At 40.2% G+C, this 23090-nt stretch overlaps 1 protein-coding gene across 1 annotated transcript in view; it reads right to left on the bottom strand.

Moving 5' to 3' along the window:
• Positions 1-23090, bottom strand: part of LOC140197391 (uncharacterized) — a 54903-nt gene that overhangs the window by 16565 nt on the left and 15248 nt on the right. The window contains exon 4 of the mRNA XM_072257352.1: positions 18632-18687. Within this exon, the coding sequence (XP_072113453.1) occupies positions 18632-18687 (56 nt within the window). The remainder of the gene's footprint in view (positions 1-18631; positions 18688-23090) is intronic.

Raw genomic sequence — 23090 nt, 5'->3', positions numbered from 1 at the left:
AGTCTCTGACATCCAGACAGAATATGCTTCATCTACTGCCACTTTCTGTCTTCCATGGGCAAGCCAGTTCCAAATCTACACAGCCATGCTTCCATACTCTGACTTTCTGGATGTCCAACCATGGGGACACTTGTCAAACACCTTATCAAAGTCTGCATACACAGGATCCTCCAACCTACTTTCACCATTTTAATTTGTCACCTCTTCAAAACACACAATTAGGCCTCCGCTGCATTACCTGCCCCTCACAAAGCTACGTTGACAATCCTGAATAAGACAATGATTCTCCATTTGGTCATGAATCCCATGACTATGTATCCTTACCAGAATGTTACCCACCACTGATATAAGACTCACTGGTCTATAATTCTCAGGATTATCCATATTCCATTTCTTGGACAAGTTTAGGGAGTTGGATAGGTCTGTCAATCAACTGGCTACTTCAACTGGGATAGTATTAATTTCTTGGTAGTTGTCTGAATAAGGAATTCAGGTAAAATAGGACTATTCTATCTCATTCATGATTTGTATTTTGAAGATGGTGGAAGGCCTTTCACCTGCTGTGGTAAAACCTACCATGAAATTCTATATTAGCCAGATTACCAACTCGAATATTCCAGTTTAGTTGTTGGACTGAAACTGAGATATAAAAAAAAATAAGTTACGTTAACTGTTGTTACTCAGCATTAGCTTCCCTCAATGAGATAATGACCTTAAAGTAATGCAAAACATTTGAAAGGAAAGTACACTCACTGCCAGGCTTAACCATTTGTGACACAACTTCTTGGTTTTACTGTTCTTTTCATGCAGATCCATAAACCTACCAGAAAGTGCTGTTTCCCCTGCATCTGCTACCAACTGTTGGAGAACTGACAGTACATTTTGCTTGGAGATTATAATATCTACAATGATCTCATGCCTTTGATGGGTGAATCACAATGTGTCAGCTGTTTTTTGCATTACGTGAGGAAGAAGTGTCTTGGATGCATCGGTGAGAATAATTACGAATTGGCTGCAAGAAGCATTTTGATATTTCAAGACTGCCAAATCCAGGCTCACGGTACTTGGCAGGCAATAGTGTAGATAAGTAGTCCTGTATAGTTTGAAAGCCAGTTGTCACAGTCTCTAAAGTTGGTGGTGAGAAAGGCAAATACAACGTTAGCATTCATTTCAAGAGGACTAGTATATGAAAACAAAGATGTAAAGCTAAGTCTGCACCAAGTGAGTCTCATAACTTCAAGGATTACAACACTCAACGTCTTTCTGCTGATATAGATTTTTGCATCATTTTAAAAGGGCCACTTCGTCCTACTTGCAGAGATAGAAGCTGATGTCATTGACCCATGACTGTCTGGTACTACTGCACCTAAAAATCATCATTTTCCAACAAAATGAGCAAACACTTGCCCACAGATTTTCATTCAATATTGATATTTCATCTGCTGGAAGAGTTCTTCACATGCAAAAAAAAAAAAAAATGTTCCTTGGATTTTATATTGCACGTTCCTTTAATTATAGCTTTCCTGTCTAAAGCATTGCTCTCGTGTTTTCTCTGTTGTGGTGGCTGTGTTCAATGTTTGATTCTATGCATCTTGAACACTTTTTAAATGTTAATCTATAAATGGGCACCTATCACCTTAGAGATGATGTGCTAAACTGTGAAGGAAGCAGTGTGAAATGCTTTGACACACAAACCACTGACGCTGTCCAGAAGTCATTTGGTACAATTTAGAAATATATGTGTGTGATGAATTATTATTTTCAGCTGCTTTGTGGTCAGCTGTCCTTCACTATTGATGCCAGAAGAGTGAATTGCTTTAAAAGTGAATATTTTTCAGTATCACTCCTACATAGAGGTACCTGTCTATGGCCAAAACCACCTGTACTAATGAGTGAGGGTGGCAAATATTGCAATCAAATAATATCCAGCAGCGTTGATGTCGACACAGTATCTCCAGGTGACTGGGGCATGCTAGCCTCATCATCCAGTAATTAGTCACTTTCTCCTCTTGAAGTTCTTATGCAGAACCTGTTGTACCAAAATAAGCAGCACTGATCATCCCCTACAACTAACAGACTTTAACAACAAGACTGAATAATTACAAGAGATACTGTGTTAATACATTATTATGGTCTACTTGAATGATTTTGTGAAGAAAAGTCAAGGAAGTAGATGTTTTGGAATAATGAAGTTATGTACAAATTGTGCAGCTAACATTCTCATAGCTGCCATAGGTGTGGAGGTATAAATGTCTGAGGTTCCACACCACCAGCGTCAAAATCGCAACTTTCCATTAGCCACGCAGCCCTAGAACAAAACTGCACCAGCATGATCACTAGAGTTTCGCAACACCATTATCACTTTGATCACTTTGCACTAAAATTGATCTTTTTTTGTTCTAACTGTGTTCTTCCTCATTAAAAATTCTATATAATTTACGTTAAATTATATGTTTTTCTTGTGAGTGGTATGTATGCGATACCATGTGCCTGGGATGCTATTGCAAGTAAGTTTTTCATTGCACCTCTGCATGCATGTACTTATGCAGATGGCAATAAACTTGAATTTGACTAAACTATTGGCAGTCACAGCTCTGCCGAAATACTCCTACGCTGCACACCACCCTTCTTTAAAAAACTCGCTTTAACTGTGTTTTTTTTAATCACGTGTTTTATGTGGAATACTATGATTTTTTTTTCTGATTTTCCTGAACATTTATGATATTGAAGGTATGATATAGTTAAGGACTTTAGATGATTATGGAAAGCACATGGTTATAAAAGAACAAGAGGAAAATATCAACATGATGCCTTTGTTTGCTTCACTTTGGTGAAACGTGGGAGGCAACACAAAAAAAATCTTTACATTAGTCAAGTTTAGCAGTTAAAAGCAAAGATAGGTGTTTCAACATATCAACTGAGGTGGGAGCAGCATCAACCAATGTTGCGGAGGCGTTTCAGTGAACGATGTAAATTTGTGGTCAGAAGTACATTTTCGGAATTGATTCTCTATGCTTGCCAAAAAGTCCCATTTGAGTTTCATTAAATGAGTCATGAAAATCCTATCTGCCAAACACTAACTATTGTTCTAAAGAACAAAATAGATCTCAACATTGTCCTTGTAGTATTATATTTCCAACCTTCTCCAAACCAACAATCTTTCAAACAGCATCCTGGTATTTCTTCTAATATTATGCAACTCAACACTTGAAACAAACTCTGATGAAAGATTTGTCTTACTGCCTTTTTAAAGACATCCATACAACAAGTCGTCCATTTCTTCATCTCCGCATAAAGTCATATTAAAAAAGTTTTTTTTTCATAAATTGATACTGATTTATCTATTTGTGTCTTTGTGCGTTACTCTCAACGTTTACTGTTATTCTTACAAATTATGGTTTGAAATCCTATTACACAGAATGTACGACTCGAAATAATCTATTGTTGCCAAATCGATCTCTATTCTCCTTTTTAAAACAAAGCTACTCTATTTGTTTCTCCCTGACTGAGCAGAAGGTGCAGGGAGATTCATCATCTATTAGAATACCTCACTATTAACCAGCACTGAGAACCATTAGGTTACATTACCCATGCTGGTTCCTTGGTAGAGATCTCCATTAAATCCACATATTTCACATGGTTCTACATTTGCATCTATGTAATTATCCAATTTTCTTTGAAGATTGATTCCAAACCTCAGAAATCCCTGCTCAACAACACTGTATGAGAAACTTCACCAGAAAGCTTGGGTGGTTCAAGTTGGCAACTCTTCTTTCAGAGACAATATGGGATGGTCTTTTGCAGAAACATCAGCATAAAGAAAACAAACTGTATTCCAATTTGGAAGTTGCTATCTAAAATCATACTTCCTTACAACATCTCTGGTACCTACCTTTCTGCTACAAGAACTAATATTTAATTTAACAGAATGGTTCAGTTTTGGATCACTTTGACAAATCTTAATATAACTTCCCTGCTCTGACATGCCCCACAGCAACTTCTGAAATTCGAAGCAATATGGACATCCTTCATTCTCGGGAAATTTCTTCTGATTTTGGATATCATTTCATAAGTGTGGGAGCTAGAAATGTACACAACCCTCCGTCTTCAAATGACCCACTAGTCAGATATGCCATAATGTATGTTCCTTTCTTCTAAAAATAAAGCCAAGCATCCAATATTGTTTTCTAAATTGATTTTCTCAGTTTTTTTTTACATTTACCTCCATATCTGGCCCTTCCTACAACCTCCTTAAACAGTTACTATTTACCCTATGTACCATGTCTGATTTTTCCCAGAAAAATGTTTCACATTATACTTATTTGGAGTGAATTCGATTAATCATTATCCACCCATTATGCCAGAACAGATATAATAAGACCATCAAATATAGGAGCAGGATTAGGCTATTAGGCCCATTGAGTCTACTCAACCACTTGATCATGACTGATCCATTTTCCCCCTCAGACCCAATCTCCTGCTTTCTCTCCGTATCCCCTCATGCTCTGACTAATCAAGAACCTATCAATCTCTGCCTTAAATACACCCAGTGATTTAGCTTTCACAGTCTTCTGTTGCAATAAATTTCACAGATACTCCACTCTCTGGCTAAAGAAATCCCTCCTCATCACCATTCTAATACTATACATATTATTGCATTTGTAAATTTTGTGGCATTTCTGAACTTAAGTTTTGAGCCGATAGTCTACGTACAGCATAAAGATCAGTGGTGTGGGGAGCATTACTGTATTGTTCTCTGCAATCAGAAAAATCATTGTGTCATGGTCCGGTCCGTGAAGTAATATTCTGGTTCACATTCTGGTCTGTAGACTCAGGACTCCGGGTCTTCCAGATGTCCCTTGATTGAGTTAATCATAGGCACTTGATTCCCATCTTGGGGCTTGGAATATAAGTAGCCTTGGGGTTGAGTGTGAGCTGCTGGTTTGTTTTGTCAAGATACCCTGGGAGCAACGTGCCGGTGGAAGGCTAGAGCGGTCACTTGCCATCTTTAGGCCGCATTGGGGAATCATCCCCTCATGGAGCATCCCCTCTGTCAGTAGTCAGAGCTGTCTTTGTGGTATTTCCCGGACCAGCAGAGTGTCTGCCAGCCACTCCGAGCTAGGTAGGGATCCGGCTGTTTCCGTAGCCAGCTAAGGCTGCTAGCCGAACTGAGACCCGGAGCTACCGTGAAGCAGAGATGGAACTGTCGGTCATTCTTTGGTGCTTGTCTCTTCTTGTCCTCACCTCCATGGGGCAAGTCAGGCCGTTTTGCCGTTGCCCTGTGGGGGGACATGTCTTGTCTTGTGTTTGCCTCTGTTGAGTAAGTCTGGCTGTTCTGCCATTAACCAACAGGTGGATCTGTCCCACCTTAGTGTGGAGAGGTTGAGTCCCGGCTTGTCTAAGTATAAGTCCCGGCTCTATGTCTGTGTACTGTCCTATCTCATGTTAGTGTCGTGTTAACGATGAGTCCCGGCTTTCCGAAGGACAAGTCCCGACTCTATGTTAATGTTCAGTTCCCAGTCAGTCTCTCAGATCCAGCCTCCGAGTTATCAGCCTCCGCAATTCAAGACGAAGATCCTGCAGCCAAACTCCAAGAACCCAGGCATCGAAGATCCCGCAGCCAAGCTCCAAGAACCCAAGGCTCGGGGATACCGCAGCCAAGCTCCATGAACCCGAGCTTCGAAGATCCTGCAGCCAAACTCCAAGAACCCGAGCCTCGAAGATCCCGCAGGCGACCTCCAACAACCCAAGCCTCGAAGATCCCCACCCAAGGTCCAAGAACACTAGACTGAAGTTGCCTGCTGCCAACCTGAAGACCCAAGACCCCAGCAGGCCTCCAAGCTCCAGACTCTGGACCCAAGAACCCAGCTGGCCTCCAAGCTCCACACTCTAGACCCAAGACCGCAGCCGGCCTCCAAGCTCCAGACTCTAGACCCAAGACCCCAGCCGGCCTCCGAGCTCCAAGCTCAAGATCCAAAACCCCAGCCTCAAGCCTCAGGGGCAAAGACCAAGCCTGTTTCCAAGCTCAGGCCTCTAGACCCCAGGCTCCTCCTGTCCTGAAGCCATGTCATCTCCTTGCCTGGTTCTGGGCTCCGAGCCCGAGGCAAGACCCAGGTTCTGGGTCCTTGTCCAGTCTCGGGCTCGGAGTCGAAGCCTTGTCACGTCCCTACTCTAGTCAAGTCCTGTTCCCTTGCACTGTCTCGCATTTGGGTCCGTTCCCAGCACCCCATTGTGACACAGTGTTCACTAGTACTGTTTTTCCTTCAGTTAATTATGACAATTTTGTTTTGTAATTCTATATAAACATCTTCAACTTCATGGCTCGAATAATATTTTCACTCACTTCAAAAAATATCTCAAAGAAGATAGTAAATCATTTGTTTCTATTAATAAATCTGCAGTGTATTTTTAGCGACCAGCCTATATATTTTAATTAATTTTGACTTATTTTATTGATTTCAAATATTTATCCACCACTGATAAAAACTTGACTGACTTGTTAATGACAAATTTATCAGACTTCCCTTTCTTAGGAGAGTGCATAGTATTTAAATCTGTCTACTCCACTGACATCCAAGAAGGCATGAAATTCAGAACCAATTTGTCATTAACAGGCCAGTCAAACTATAATCAGGAGTGAACAACCAGATGATGCAAAGGCCATGGGAGTTACAATTTCCTCCCTTATTGTGTGTCATGTGGGAATATTTCTTCAGACCACTACTTTTAAAAATACATTCTCTTTATACATCCTTTTTAATTTTGCATCTTATCCCAACTACTTTAGCTGTCTCCTGCACCAAGAAATAACTTGCTGTTTCTTAATTATTTCAATCTCTACATTTTTCAGTCATCCAGAAAGCTCTTTGTGGTTACTCTTTCTTGTCTTCACAGATAACTTAGTACCTGAATCCTCTACTCCTCATTGAAGGACAACCCATTGCTCAATTTTATTATTATTTTTTTTTTAAATGAGCCCAAAGAGCTACACGACCCAGCAACCCAGTTACTTAATCCTAGCCTAATTACAGGATAATTTACAGTGATCATTTTAACCTACTAACTGGTAGGCCTGTAGAACATGGAAGAAAACTGGAGCACCCAGAGAAAACGCAGGCTCTCACAGGGAGGATGTACATACTTCTGGCAGTCAGCATCAGAATTGAATTCTGAACTCTGATGTCTCATGCTGTAATAGTGCCATGTTAACAATTATACTACCGTGTTGTCCAATCATTGTACTAACCAATCATTTTATTCTCGTCTAGATGGATCAGATTACGTCTAAAGAAAGAGCACACTATTGCAGACCTGGCCATCTGAAACAAATGCAAAATGGCTCTGTACAATCTGCCCTTGTGGTCAAACCACTAACTCACAGTAGACACTGCAAACACATTCAATGCAGAAGTTATCTTTTACACATTTTACAATTTATTTTCCATCCTTGCACTTTACAATCTTCGTACCCTAGTCTACATAAAAATGTTTGAAGTCCCTCTATATACAATATATTAAGTATTTTCTCATACATCTTGTTTTCTCAGATACTTTGTGGGCTGATATCAGCTGAGCTCTGGGTGGAAAATGGAAATAAAGATAAGATCTATTGCATGCTGAATGCAGTAACATCTGTAACATACGCGGTTTTGTGAACACCTAAGAATTAAACATACAATACTTGACTGAGCTGTGTGAAATAATTTATACCATTAATCAGATCATTCACTTAGTAACCTATTCCTTGTGTCCACTATATTTAAATACAATGCAGCATTAATTGCAGTTTCATATGTGTAATTAATTTATATGACAATAAATTAATCTGATCCAATTATGAAAAAAAATCAGTTGAATCATTACCCATTTACACTTTGTCAAAAAGAAAGAGAAACATTCCAAACAAAACATTATCACTGATGGCACTGATTAGAACATATATGCAAGAAATATTGAACCAATACTTGATAAGCAGAAACACATTTTTGTATATACAGAAGCCTATTGTGTCTAATTGATTAGTGTAATGCTGATGATAGAGTTAGATGTGTTGTTAATTGAATTTACTTTATTAATTACATCCTTCAGATACATAAGGACTAAAAATCTTTACGTTACATCTCCATCTCAATGTGGCAAAGTTGTTTCCCATGGTGGGGGAGTCTAGTGCGAGAGGGCATGATTTAAGGATTGAGGGGCGCCCATTCAGAACAGAGATACAAATATTTTTTTTAGCCAGATGGTGGTGAATCTGTGGAATTTGTTGCTACGGACAGCAGTGGAGGTCAAGTCATTGGGTGTGCTTAAGCCAGAGATTGATAGGTATCTGAGTAGCCAGGGCATTATATGTTATGGTGAGAAGGGGGAGGTGTGAGACTAAATGAGAGAATTGATCAGCTTATGATAAAATGGCGGAGCAGACTCGGTGGACCCAATGGCCGACTTCTGCTCCCTTCCTTTTATGGTCTAAATGTGCAATGTGAGACTTATAGTAATTTATCATAAATATTATGTACAGCAGGATAGTCTATATAACATAGAAATACAGTTGTGTCAGCATAAATTAGGCAGTCCGATGGCCTGGTGGAAGAAACTGTCCCAGAGCCTGTTGGTCCTGGCTTTTATGCTGCGGTATCATTTCCCGGATGGTAACCACTGGAACAGTTTGTGGTTGCGGTGACTCAGGTTTCCAAAGATACTTCTGGCCCTTCGTACACACCTGAATTTGTAAATGTCCTGAACAATGGGAAGTTCACATCTACAGATCTGCTGGGCTGTTGGTACCACTCTCTGCAGAGTCCTGCGATTAAGGGAACAGTCTCTGAGCTTCTTGCCGAGCCTGGAGAAAATTATGGTGTTGAATGCTGAACTGTAGTCCTAGAACAGCGTTCTCACATAAGCATCCCTCCTCTCCAGATGTGAAAGGATGGTGTTTACAGCTGAGGCTATTGCGTCATCAAAATAACTCGAAGGGGAATATTCTCCATATGCTTTCATTTCTCTAATGCAGTGACAAGTGAAAATTTCCTCAAAATGATTTGGGATTTTCTCAAGATAATTTATCCTAAGAACTATTAAAATATGTACTTCATTCCTTATTGGCACTTACGATATGAAAATTTCTCTGTCTCTCAGATATCAAAACTAAACATCTCAGTAAACCTTGAATGTCAACCTTTTTTTAATGAAAAAAGGATGAGTCTTATTTACATGCATTACAGTTTTACTATTAATAAAACTGGAACAGACAGATTGAAAGAAATGAAGCATTTTCGAAAAACTGTTCAAATTTATTTCTATTAATCTCTAAAAAGATCATCAAAATATATCGTTTATAAATAATTGTAATTCTAACCATGTACCAGCAAATACTGATGAGTAACCAAGTCTGCAAGGATTTCAAAATGTATTACACAACGTCATGTGTTCTCACAACTGTCACTGGCACCAAGCTGGAGTGAGATATAGACAATAGACAATAGGTGCAGAAGTAGACCATTCAGCCCTTTGAGCCTGCACCACCATTCTGAGATCATGGCTGATCATCTACTATCAATATCCGGTTCCTGTCTTGTCCCCATAACCCTTGATTCCCCTATCCATAAGATACCTATCTAGCTCCTTCTTGAAAGCATCCAGAGAATTGGCCTCCACTGCCTTCTGAGGCAGCACGTTCCACACCTCCGCAACTCTCTGGGAGAAGAAGTTCCTCCTCAACTCTGTCCTAAATGACCCTACTCCTTATTCTTAAACCATGCCCTCTGGTACTGGACTCTCCCAGCAACTGGAACATATTTCCTGCCTCTGTCTTGTCCAATCCCTTAATAGTCTTATATGTCTCAATTAGATCCCCCCTCAATCTCCTTAATTCCAGCGTGTACAAGCCCAGTCTCTCTAACCTCTCTGCGTCAGACAGTCCGGACATCCCAGGAATTAACCTAGTGAACCTACGCTGCACCTCCTCCACTGTCAGGATGTCCTTCCTTTACCCTGGAGACCAAAGCTGCACACAATACTCCAGGTGTGGTCTCACCAGGGCCCTGTACAAATGCAAAAGGATTTCCTTGCTTTTGTAATCAATTCCCTTTGTAATAAAGGCCAACATTCCATTAGCCTTCTTCACTGCCTTATCTTTTTGAAAATATCTCACTGTTCTCAGGTTTAGAAAAATGATTTGTTACTTGGGTTTGGGTAAAAAAAGTCATTATATATCTTTTTATTACATGTGGGGTTTAAAGAATCGAGGGGCGGAACTGCATGATACATGCCTTCAAAACTTCTGTGTGTGCTCTCTTGTCTCCTGCATTTTGTTTCCTGCAGTACTATTATTTACCAGCTTATACAGGTCTGTTTGAGCTCCAGGAGTACTTTTCCAATCTAATGTCTGCTGTCAATGTAACATCAATTACTCATGAAATGCATTCCTCATTCGATCAAAGTGTACTGTTTGTATTGCAGTAAGTCTACGAATAAAAATACAATATAGAGCAAAACACCCTGCAATATAACCAGTCCGTGCTAGTATTTCCATTCTGCTGCAGCTACCTACTGTTTTCAATCCTCCCAATATATAAAGCAAAGCCTCTTCTTTCTCATTCATATAGTATTCTGTCCTTCCTTACCTATACTATTATAAAGCTACACAAAATATACCTATGCCATTCAACTCAGTCACTCTATCTGGTCAGGAGTTGCACAATTTCAGCTCTTTCAAATTCTCTAGTGGGAGAATGCAGCAGTGCCTCGAATGCGTTTTCAAGTTCATCTCTTATTTAATCTTTATTTACATTTCTGTTTAATGTATCTCTAAATTTGCCGGTTTCAAATGTTATATTTCTCTTTATCCTTTTGTTGGCTAAGTAGGGCAAAACAATACAGGTAATAGTCGCAAGTTGACAGTGTTGTTACGGTGTATGGTGTGTTGGCATTCATCAATTGTGGGATTGAGTTCCAGAGCTGTGAAGTAATTTTACAACTATACAAGAACTTGGTCAGACCGCACTTGGAGTATTGTGTTCAGTTTTGGTCACCTTACTACAGGAAGGATGCGGATACTATAGAGGGACTGCAGAGGAGATTTAAATGCATGTTGCCTGGATTGGAGGGCATACCTGATGAGAATAGGTTCAGTGTACTTGGCCTCTTTTTCCTTGGAGTGACGGAGGACGAGAGATGATCTGATAGAGGTCTGTAGATGTTCAGGGGCACTGATTGTCTAAATAGCCAGAGGCTTTTCTTGCAGAGCTTAAGTGGCTAACACGAGTGGTCATAGTTCTAAGGTGCTTGGAAATAGGTGACTGGGGGGTGTCAGGAGTAAATTTTTCACACAGAGAATGAGGGTGCATGCAGTGCCCTTCCGGTGGTGGTGGTGGAAATGAATACAATAGTGTCTTTTAAGAGTCTCTTAAATAGTTACATCGAGCTTAGAAAAATAGAGGCCAATGCGCTAGGGAAATTCTAGGCAGTCTCTAGAGTAGGTTACATGGTCAGCACAAAATTGTAGCCAAAGGGCCCGTATTGTGCTGTAAATTTCCATGTTCTATGTGCTGTGACTAGATGAGGTGGATGTGGAGAAGATGTTTCCTGTGGTGGGGGTATCCAGAACAATAGGGCACAGTCTTAAAATTTAGGGGTGACCCTTTATAACAGAGGTAAGGAGGAATTTATTTTGCCAGGGAGTAGCAAATCTGTGGAATGTTCTGCCACAGACTACAGTAGAGGCCACGTTCTATGTGTTATAATGGTGCTACAGACCATCTGTAAAGATAACATTGCTTGAGTATTATCCTATCAATTTCAAAGTTCAAAGAAAATTTATTATCAAAGTTTCTAAATGTTACCATCTACTACCCCAAGTTCATTATCTTGCAGTCTCTCACAGTAGAACAAACAAATGCAATCAGATCAATGAGAAGCTACGTACAAAGACTGACAAGCAATCAATGTGCAAAAGACAAACTGTGCAAATACAAAAATAAATATCACTGAGCTATGAGTTGTAGAATCCTTGAAAGTGAATCTGAGGTACAGAGATAATGCAATGTTAATGATTAGTTTAAAGATGCAATGATATTTTCTTACCATGAAACCTGCTATTTCTGGTCCAAATGCACTCTACATAGAAAGGTGGAAAAAGAAGAACAGGAGTAGACCGTTGGCACTGTTCCCTCCAAACTGTGTGGGAGCAAGGCTATGCAGTAATCTAAATTTCCCCTTGTCTCAGTCCAAAATGTTTTGCCTCATCTCCTTAGATTTCACCCCCCAGTTCTAGACCAACACAAAGGAAACATCCTCATTGAATCCATCATGCTAATCATATCAGACATTTGTATTTTTATGTGAGAATATACAGAGGCCTGGTTGACCCAAACTCTCCTCATTTGACAATCTTGCCATTTGTAATCATCTGCTTCTCTCCCTCAAAAACAATAAAACTTATTTAGATAAGGGGAGCAGTATTTCTTTAGTAAGTAGATAAACATTCATTGTGAAATTAAGCATCTGCAAGGAAATAATTTGCATTAATGCCCGGGTCCAGAAACTCACAATTCTTACTAACTTGAATAGGAAACCTTGTGCCAAAATGGTAATTCAATCTGCTTTATTAAGGCTAATAAAGAAGTGATGTGAATCATCATGTAATCTGTAGAGAATGGGAAATCAGAGTAAACTGTAGCATTAATTACAAATTAACAATGGAGCATAACAATAATATGTTCCTATTTACCTAATGATTTCTGGTTATTTATGCCTGCAATGCGTGCGAGACAACCACAATCGCTTAAGATGCTGACATATATTTTTAGTCAGTTTCCTTTGCATTAACACAAATTAGACAGCATGTATTTTTCATTCTTTCAACCATAAGTTTAAAACTAGTTGTTTAAAACATCTGTAAAGAACACCAACATTTACTACAAGTGCGATCATATTTTCTGTGTCAACTGTTTCACGTTAAATCCTGACCACAGCTGATGTTTCTAGTCACAGGAACATGAACATAGAACAGCGCACTGCAGTATAGGCCCCTCATACCACAATTTTGTGCTGACGTTTTAACCTACTCCAAGATCAATCTCAGCATTCCCTGCCACATAGCCCTCTATTTTTCTTTCATCCATATGCTGCTCTGAAAGAATCTTACATTTCTCTAATATACCTGCATCTACTATCATTTCCAGCAGTACTTCCTATTATCTGTGTAAAAAGAAACTGGCTCCGATACCTCAAACCATACTTTTTCCACTCACCCTAATAGCCACTGTCATTCTGGGAATGGGGCAGTGGCTGCCCACTCTTACCATTCTAGACACCTCTGTCAGGTCACCTCTCATCCTCCTTTACTCCGATAGGTAAAGCCTGACCTCACTCAACCTTTCTCAGAAGACAAATCTCTACTCCAGGTAGAATCCTGGTAAATCTCCTCTGGATTCTTTCTAAAGATTTCACATCCTTCCTACAATGAGTTAAACAGAACTCAATATAATACCCCGAGTGTTGCCTGATCAGAGTTTGATAGAGCTGCAACATTTCCTTGTCTCTTCTGAACCCAATTCCCCAGCTAATAAATGACATCATACCATATGACTTTTTAACCATCCTATCAACTTGTGCAGCCACTCTGAGAAATCTGAGTTTCGACTGCAAGATCCCTCTGTTCCTCTTTACTTTTAAGAATCCTGCTATTGTCCTTATACTCTGCCATCAAGTTAAGTTACAAATTTTGGAAGGTTGAACACTATCCTGGATTGAATTACATCTCCCACCTCTCAGCCCAGCTGGGGATCCTGACAATGTCCTCTGACAGACATCTGCAGTATCCACCACCCTACCAACCATTGGGTCCTATGCAAAAAAAACACATTAACTCACCCTTCTGCTTCCTTAACTAAGCCACTTATAAAATTCAACAAGACCAGGGGCTCCGGAATATATCCCTGCTGTACAGCTCCAGTCATATACTTCAAGAAACAATACGTTTCATCTACTACCACTCTCTGCCATCTGTGGGCAAGCCAATTCCAAACGTACACATCCAAGTTTCCTTGTTTTCCATGACTTATGACCCTCATATTATGCTTACACGGGGAACCCATGTCAAATATTTACTGATATACATACATGCACATACACCGCTTTACTTCCTCAATTTCATTTTAGGCAATAAGGTATAGGAGCAGAATTAGGCCATTTGGCTGAGAGTCTGCTCCACAATTCAATGAAGGCTGATCCTTCTTTTTCCCCTCTTCAGCTCCACTCAACGGCCTTCGTGCCGTAACGTTTGATGCCATGGCCAACCAAGGTGCTTGTCAATCTCCACCTTAAATATACCCAATGACCTGGCCTCCACTGCTGCCTGTGCTAACAAATTCCACAAATACACCTCCCATGGCTAAAGAAATTTCTCCGCATCTCTGATATAAATGGACGCCCATCTATCCTGAGGCTGATCACTCTTATCCTAGACTCCCCCATCTGGGAAAACATCCTTTCCCCGTCTACTGTTTATGTCGTTCAACATTTGAAAAGTTTCAGTGAGATCCTCCCTCATCCTTCTAAAGCCCTGCGAGGATTAGCCCAAAACTATCAAACATTCATCGTATGATAAACCCTTTAATTCCTGGAACCATCCTTGTAGACCTCCTTTGAATACCCTCCAACGTCAACATACCTTTACTTAGATAACAGGACCAAAATTGTTCACAATACTCAAGATGAAGCCTCACCAGTGCCTTATAAAGCGTCAGCATCAGATTCTTGCTTTTGTATTCTAGACCTCTTGAAATGAATGCTAACCTCACCACTGACTTGACCGGCAAGTTAACCTTGAGGGCATTCTGTACAAGGACTCCCAAGACCCATTCCATCTCAGACTTCTGGATTTTCATCCTGTTTAGAAAATTGCCTGCATATTTATTTCTTCTGCCAATGTACATGACCATGCATTTTCCAAGATTTTATTTCATTTGACAATGTCATGCCCATTCTCCTAATCTCTTTAAGTCTTTCTGCAGCCTTCCTGTTTACTCTACCTGCTGCTCCACCAATCTTTGTATCAACTCCAAACTTGGCAACATATCTATCCAATCCATCACCTAAATTATTGATATGCAGCATAAAAAGAAGCACTCTCATCACCAACCCCTCCAGAACACCACCAGTCACTGGCAGCCAACCGGAAAAGGTCCCCTTTATTCCCACTCACTAGATCTTACAAATCAGCCAATGTTTTATTTATTCCAGTAACCTTCCTGTAATGTCATGGACTCTTGAATTGTAAGCAGCCTCATGTGCACCTTGTCAAAAGGCCTTCTGAAAATCCAAATATACCACACCACTGCATCCCCTTTATCTATCTTACATGTAATCTCCTGAAAGAAGTCCATCAGGTTCATCAGGCAAAAATTTCCATCAGTGAAACATTGCTGACTTTGTCCTATGTTGTCTGTGTTACCAGGTACTCCATAACCTCACTTTTTACAGCTGATTCCAACATCTTACAATCCACTGAGGTCAGGCTATCTGCTCTGTAATTTCCTTTCTGTTGGCTTCCTCCTTTCTTAAACTGTGCAGCGACACTTTCAATCTTCTAATCCTCTAGAAACATGTCCAATGATTCTTGAAAGGTAATTACGAATGTCTCCACAATCTCTACCGCTACCTCTTTCAGAATCTTTGGGTGCAGTTCATCTGGTCCAAGTGACTTACATACCTTTAGCACTTTCAGCTCTTTCAGTACATTCTCCCTTGTAATACTTACTGCACTCACTTCTCTTCCCTCAGACCGTTCAACAACTGGCACACTGCTTGTGTTTTCCACAGTGAAGATTGATGAAAAATACTCATTTCGTTCATCTGCCATCCTCATGTCCCCAGAACTTTCCCGGCCTCATTTTCCAGCAGTCCTATAGCCACTCCCATCTCTCTTATATTTTATATATCTGAAAAGCTTTTTCCATAAACTTTGATATTGTTTGATGGCTTCCTTTCACATTTCATCTTTTCCCTCCTCATGATTCTTTCAGTTGCTTTCTGAAGGTTTTTAAAAGCTTTCCAATCCTTTATCTTCCCACTATTTTTTGCTTTGTTTTATGCTCTCAATTTTGATTTATTATGAGCTTTGAATTCCCTTGTCAGCCATGGTTGCATTATTTTGCCATTTTTAGTATTTCTTAGTTTTTGGAGTATATCTATCCTGCACCTTCCTCATTGTTCCCAGAAACTCATGCCATTCCTTCTCTGTTGTCATCCCTGCCATCTGTTTCCAGTTTACTTTGGCCAGATCCTCTCTCATACCACTGTATTTCCTTTACTCCACTGAAATACTACTGTATCAGACTGCATTTTCTCCCTATCAAATTTCAAGTTGTATTCAATCATATTGTGATCACTCCTTTACTGTAGGCTCCCTAATCACCTTTGTTCATTACCAGACACCCAATCCACCAGACTCAACCCCTTGTAGTGCCAATGACAATCTGCTCTAAATAAACATCTTGTAGGCATTAAACAAGTTTATCCTTGAGATCCATTACTAAACTTTTTTTCCAAATTGACCTGCATGTTAAAATCTCCCATGCCCAGAAAAACAATGTCAGGTTGTGTATTGTATATATTTCTCTGACATTAAATGTACCTATTGAACTATCACAGCATTACATGCTTTTCTACTTCCCATTGTAATCTTCATTCCACATTCCAGCCAATGTTTTGAGGCCTGTATATAACTGCCATCAGGTTTGTTTTATCCTTGCAGTTTCTGAAATCAACCCACAAAGATTCAACATCTTCTGATCCTATGTCACAATTTTCTAAAAATGTAACTTCCATTCTTTACCAGCACAGCCATGCCACACACCTTGCCCACTATCCTAGCCCTCCGATACAGTGTATAACCCCAGACATTTCACTTCCAACTACAAGCATCCTTCAGCCAGGATTCAGTGATGGCCCACAACATCATATCTGACCATTTGTAAAAGTGCTAAAAATCATCTACCTTATTTCTTATTGTCAATGTAATGAGATATAACACTATGAGTACTTCTACTACTCTTTGTTGATTCTGCATATCTAATGCACTGATCTTCACCCTGTGGTCTGCAATTGTATCCCTCTTGGCAGTCTGACTGCACGCTATTTTTGCTTTTTTGCCATCCATCCTATCCTTAGTCCCTTCACTCTGGTTCCCACCCACTTGCCAAATTAGTTTAAATCCTCCCTGACAGCTTTTACAGCAAGAATATTGGTCTTCCTCTGGTTCAGATGCAACCCATCACTTTTAAACTGATCATTCACCCTCTCCGAAGAGATTCCAATTATCCAAGAACCTGAAGCTCTACCCCCTGCGCCAGCTTCTCAGCCAGGCATCAATCTGTTTCTACCCTCACTGGCATGTAGCATAGGCAGCAATCCATAAAGTACTATCCTGGAGGTCCTGCTTCTCATCTTATTGCCTAGCTCTCTAAATTATCTCTCTAGGACCTCATTTCTTTTCCTTCATTTGTCATTGGCACCAATATGTACCAAGACATCTGACTGCTCTACCTCCTTCTCCAAAATGCTGTGAACGCAATCTGAGACATCAGTGCCACTAATCTGGTCTCCATGTCATTCCCTGGGAGGTCATCACCCACAACAGTATCCAGAACGGTATGTCCACAGGGATGCACTGCGCTAACTGCTCTAACTGCCTATTCACATATCCATTTCTCCTTATTGTCACCCAGCTGCACGCCTCCTGCAACGTAGGGATGACTACATTCCTGTAACTCTGATTGATTGATCTACTCACTCTCCCGTACAAGCCAAAGGTCATCCAGCTGCTGCTGCAGATCTCTAACACAGTCTCCAAGGAGCTGCAGCTGGATTCTCTTCACACAAATGTAGTTCCCTGGAAGACTCTGGGTCTCCGAGGACTCTAACATTCAGCATAAAGAAACACAACAGCCATTTACTACACTAGGTACAGTAAAAGGGAAAAAGAAAGGGAAACCTAACAGAAGGTTACCAACAGCCAGCGCCTCATTTGAGCTCAAACCTCCTTTGAGCCAAAGCATGACACTCCTACTCTCACCACTGGCCTACTCCCGCTTGTCCCTTCTATATTTTAATTAAGTGACGCTGAGCTACAAGAAATCTCATCACTGTGGTCTGTTCCTGCCGCTGATTTGGCCGTTAGACTGCCCTACCATATGCTCTTCCTTACAGTCTCACTACACACTGCATCAACTGATTTGTGCACGAACTTCTCCATCCTCAATCCTATCACTCTAGTTCACAGACGGCTGCCAAATGAATTTAAACCCTCTCCAAAAGCTCCAGAAACATCTTCTCAGAAGAGATCCCAATGTTCTAGAAATCTGAAATCCCGTCACCTGCACCAATTGCTCAGCCGCACGTTGGTCAGTCAAATCATCCTATTCTTATCCTCTCTTGCATGTGGCACAAGCAGCAATCCACAGATTACTACCCAGATAGTCCTACTTTTCTGCTTCCTCAACTTGTTGTACATAATACAACTTTGTGTTAGTGCTTTGACAATGCCAGCAAAACTGAAAGTTTGGGAATAATTCAGGAACCAAACAGCCAAGTTTGTAAAACAATATGCTAAATACATTATTTTACTTACCTGGTGATACTGTGGAGTATTGATTTTTCCTGTTTGTCCCTGGGCTTGTTTGCAACCTGAAGAGAAAAACCTTTGTTAGTGATCAGGCATGCATAACCACTTGTTGGTTACATTACAATCATGCAATAGTTGCATATACAAGAAAAATCTGAAACAATGTGGATGTAAAGTTGTGCATTTTTCAGATTACTTCTGTTAGCTTCCATTGAACGTCTGTGGAAAGCCTGGTTGCTCCTTGCAGGATTGTAATGATGAGTGATAATTTCCTTTTCTGAGGAATAGCATATGTTTATTGCTTGCTGAATGTCAACTTTGGTGAAGTTCATCTATTTAGATTTAACCAGAATATTGACTACACTCCCTGAATCATTTCTGAGTTTAGCAACCCAGAACAGTCGCAACTAGAACAAGAGCATGATAGAATGTTCTGATCGTTTTGAGTAAATAATGTACCTCAAGCTTAATAGGGTTTTATTTAAGAAGACAGCAATAATTTCAAAATGGTTGAAGTGCTCAATACCAACATTGCATGGGTTATTACAGCAGAGGATGAGATAAAATGCCAGAAAGTGAAAAGTGAAGCAAGCAAGCAAATTAAAGCAAGCTGCAATACAATACTGAAATAAGTTAATAAACAAAATAACTAGACTATTGTGCTATTCCCTCTAAGCTGAGGGAGTGCGCAGCCATGCAGTAACTGAAATGCACCTGTGTCTAGAGCTTGTTTTGCCATGCAGCTGAAATTCTTTTATATATTTCTAATATAATTTTGAAACCTACGTTGATATAATTGTGAAATATCCTGTGATTAATCATGTTATATTAACATGATATAAAAGAAAATCCCAGCTGCACAGCAAACAGATACGTGCATGGAAGCATTTCAGTTCCTCTGAGGCTGTGCACCCATGTACCTTAAAAGGTAGTCTGGACCACCGATTGATAAATCTCTGGAACCTGGTTTCATCCAACAGTTTTAAAAAATGGAGGAGGAAATTCGTGGTTTACTTCTCACAAACCTAAAAACAGGTGTCTTTTGGGATTTCCCACTTCTATTTGCACACTATTGATACCATTGACTATTTTTAAATAGTGAGAGTTTGTCAGGGAGGTCTCGTAAAAGGCATTAGTGCCATCTGTGAATGACTGTATTTCTGGATGCGTCCAATATAATTATTCTTATTTAGTGCCGTCCTGTAGACTCACTGAAAGGTAGATATAGTCTTGTCTCCTTGAGCAGGGTCTTTCTCTCAAGATGTGGCAAAGGTCATTGGCAGTGACAATTTGGAAAGATACAAATGTTGGCAGGACGAGAGTGACTGTGAACTGTGAACTCACGTATATCATCAACGACAACAAATGAAGTTTAACCACTGATCGTTAAAGAACAGTGTGTCCAGGGAGACGTTATTATTCTCTGACTCTCTATATGAACTGTTAAATTTCTGTTGATATAATTTAAGTTTTGCATTCAAAAATGCAAGGAATAATCAAGCACCGATTCAAAAGTGAGGTAAATATCCCGGCAGCTTCTCCGGAACTACAAAAATGTATCTGTGTTTGATAGGCACTGAGTTAACCTCATTGTCCTTGGATAAGAACTCATAATTGGCTGAGATTCAAAAGACAGAGGAGCAATTTTGTGTGATTATGGATATAGCTTGTGATTTTCCATCATCCATCTCTCTATACTGAGGGTGCACATCTCCAATCATCTGGTCCTTTGAATAGTCTGTTGCTCTATCTGGAAAAATCTCCACATTGCTCAATTCCGAGCACAGCATGGCAGGAATATCTAAGAGTGTGTATAGGTTCATAAAAGTGGCACTTTTGTTCAACAGGCTAAATTCTAGGGACCACTTGCACGTGGTCCCTTGTATTAAAGGTGACTAAATTAAGTGATTAAGCAATCTGATGTCTCAGAATGTCTGGATTAGAGAAACATAGCTTTAAAAATAGAGCAGGACTGGTTCCAGAAGGCACATTTTCAACTGGTGGGTAATAAAAATTTATATATCATTCTCCTCAGACCACTGAGACCCAGTCACATAAAATTTTGAAAATAAAACTAAAGTAACCAGATGAAATTATGGTACAGGTGGAAATGGCTTGAAGGACTATCATTGCTCACCTAATGAAAACACTGAACTTCCTAAAGATATTGCATGGGATTATATATCATTGAAACAGACTCAGACAAATCTACTCATGCTGGTGCTTATGCTCCATTTTCGATTAGACCATAGAGGTCAAAAGACGATCAGATATAGGAGCAGAATTAGGCCAGTTGGCCGTTGCACCTACTCTGCTATTTCATCATGGCTGATCCATTGCCCTCTCAGCCCCAGTCCCATATCCAGGTGGGTGATGGTTGTATGAGCAGCGGGTGCATATTATCATTGCTGTTCATGTGACCACTGATGACAGGCAGAGACTCTCTGAGGAGTATTGAAAATGGCTGGAGTCACTCATCTTGTAAATACACTGTAAAGAAGAAGGTAGTGGTAAGCTACTTCTGTCAAAAACTCTGCCAAGAACAATCATGGTCATGGAGAAAAGCATGATCACCCGCGTCATACGACACTGCACACAATAATGATGATGATACATATTTATCAGGGTTATACATAAAGCAAGCAGGCTTTTTCCACTTGGGAGAGACAAGAATTAGGGCCATGGGTTAAGGGTGAAAGTTCTATGTTTAAGTTCAACACGAGGAGAAAATTCTTCACACCGAGGGTGTTGAGAATGTGGAACATGCCCCCAGCAGAAGTGTTGTATGCAGTTTCAATTTCACAATTTAAGAGAAACTTGGATAGGTATGCAGATGGGAGGGGTATGGAGGGATATGTTTTGGTCCAGATCAATGGGACTAGTAAGATTAAGAGTTTGGCATGGACTTGTTCTGCCAATGGGTCTGTTTCAGTGCTGTAATTTTCCATTACTATGACTCTGTAACTACTGGAAAATAGCTGTAAGTAAACTTCAGAATTTGGTCAAGGATGTTTGGTTGCAATATCTGGTTCCATGTAGTTAAATCAAATCCTCAGAACTGATTCAGATTGTTAATCTGGTTCTCCTCACAATTAGTGAGAAATCTGTAGTTATTGAAGCAGTAGCTCCTTAATTTCCACCACATGTAGGATTGCATTAACCACAATAATAATCCTCATAAATTATTTATATATGTAGGTACATTTGTACATACATAGGTGACAACAAATCTTTGCTCCCTGATGAGCTAAATGACTTTTATGTTTGGTTTAACCATCAAAATATGGAGGCACCTACATGCATTCCCACAGTCCCAATTACCCTATGCTTTCAGTCTCTGAAGCCGGCATGAGAACGCCCTTCATGAGGGGGAACCCAACCCAGAAAAGTACCTGGCTGAGTACTAAAGACATATATTGATCAACTGGCTGGAGTGTTCACCGATATCTTTAACCTCTCACTTTGGCAGTCGGAAGTACCCACTTGCTTCAAAGCAGGCTTCAATTACACCAGTGCCTGGAAAGAGTATGGTAACCTGCACATAACTATCATCAAGTAGAATATACATCCACACAGATGAAGAGATTTGAGAGATTTGCAATGAAACATGTCAATTCCCGACATTTCCTTGGCTCCTCACTCAATAATGGAACATCTGGATGCCTACATCAGGATGCTCTTCATTGACTACAGTTCAGCATTCAATACTATCATTCTTCAAAACTAATCAATAACCTTCAAGACCAGGGCCGCAATACGCCCCTTTTTTGATTGGGTCCTCAATTTCATCACCTGCTACCTCAGTCAGTTTGGGTTGGCAGCACCTCGTCCACAATCACCATCAGCACAGGGGCAGCACAACGCAGTGTGCTTAGCCCCCTCCTCTACCTGCTTTAAACTTATACCTGTGAAGACCAGCACAGCTCCAATAGCATATACCATTTGCTGATTACACCACTTTGTTCTCCGTATCAAAGGAGGTGACAAATCGGCATATAAGGAGGAGATTGATAACATGGCTGAGTGGTGTGACAACAATATCTCACTCAATGTCAGCAAGACCATGGAGATAATTATTGACATCAGGAGGAGGAACCTGGAGATCCATAAGCCAGAATTCATTGGGGGATCAGCAACTTTAAATTCCTTTGTGTTATCATTTCTTTGGATCTGTACTGGGTTCAGCACGTAAGTGCCATTATGTAGAAAGCACAGCAGCACCTCTATTTCATAGAATTTTTCAAAGATTCAGCATCTTTTCTAAAAACATTGACAAACACCTATAGATGGCTGGTTGTTTGGTTGCTTCATAGCTTGGTATGGAAATACCATAAGACTACTAAGACAATAAGATATAGGAGCAGAAGTAGGCCATTCGGCACATTGAGTCTTCTCCGCCATTCAATCATGGTCTGATCGAATTATTCCAGTCATCCCCATTCCCCTGCTTTCACCCTATACCATT

This window comes from Mobula birostris, chromosome 5, assembly GCF_030028105.1.
Source record: "Mobula birostris isolate sMobBir1 chromosome 5, sMobBir1.hap1, whole genome shotgun sequence".
In the NCBI taxonomy this organism is placed as follows: Eukaryota; Metazoa; Chordata; class Chondrichthyes; order Myliobatiformes; family Myliobatidae; genus Mobula; species Mobula birostris.
Note: the sequence above shows the minus strand (reverse complement) of the source record. Positions and strands in the feature narration are given on the sequence as shown.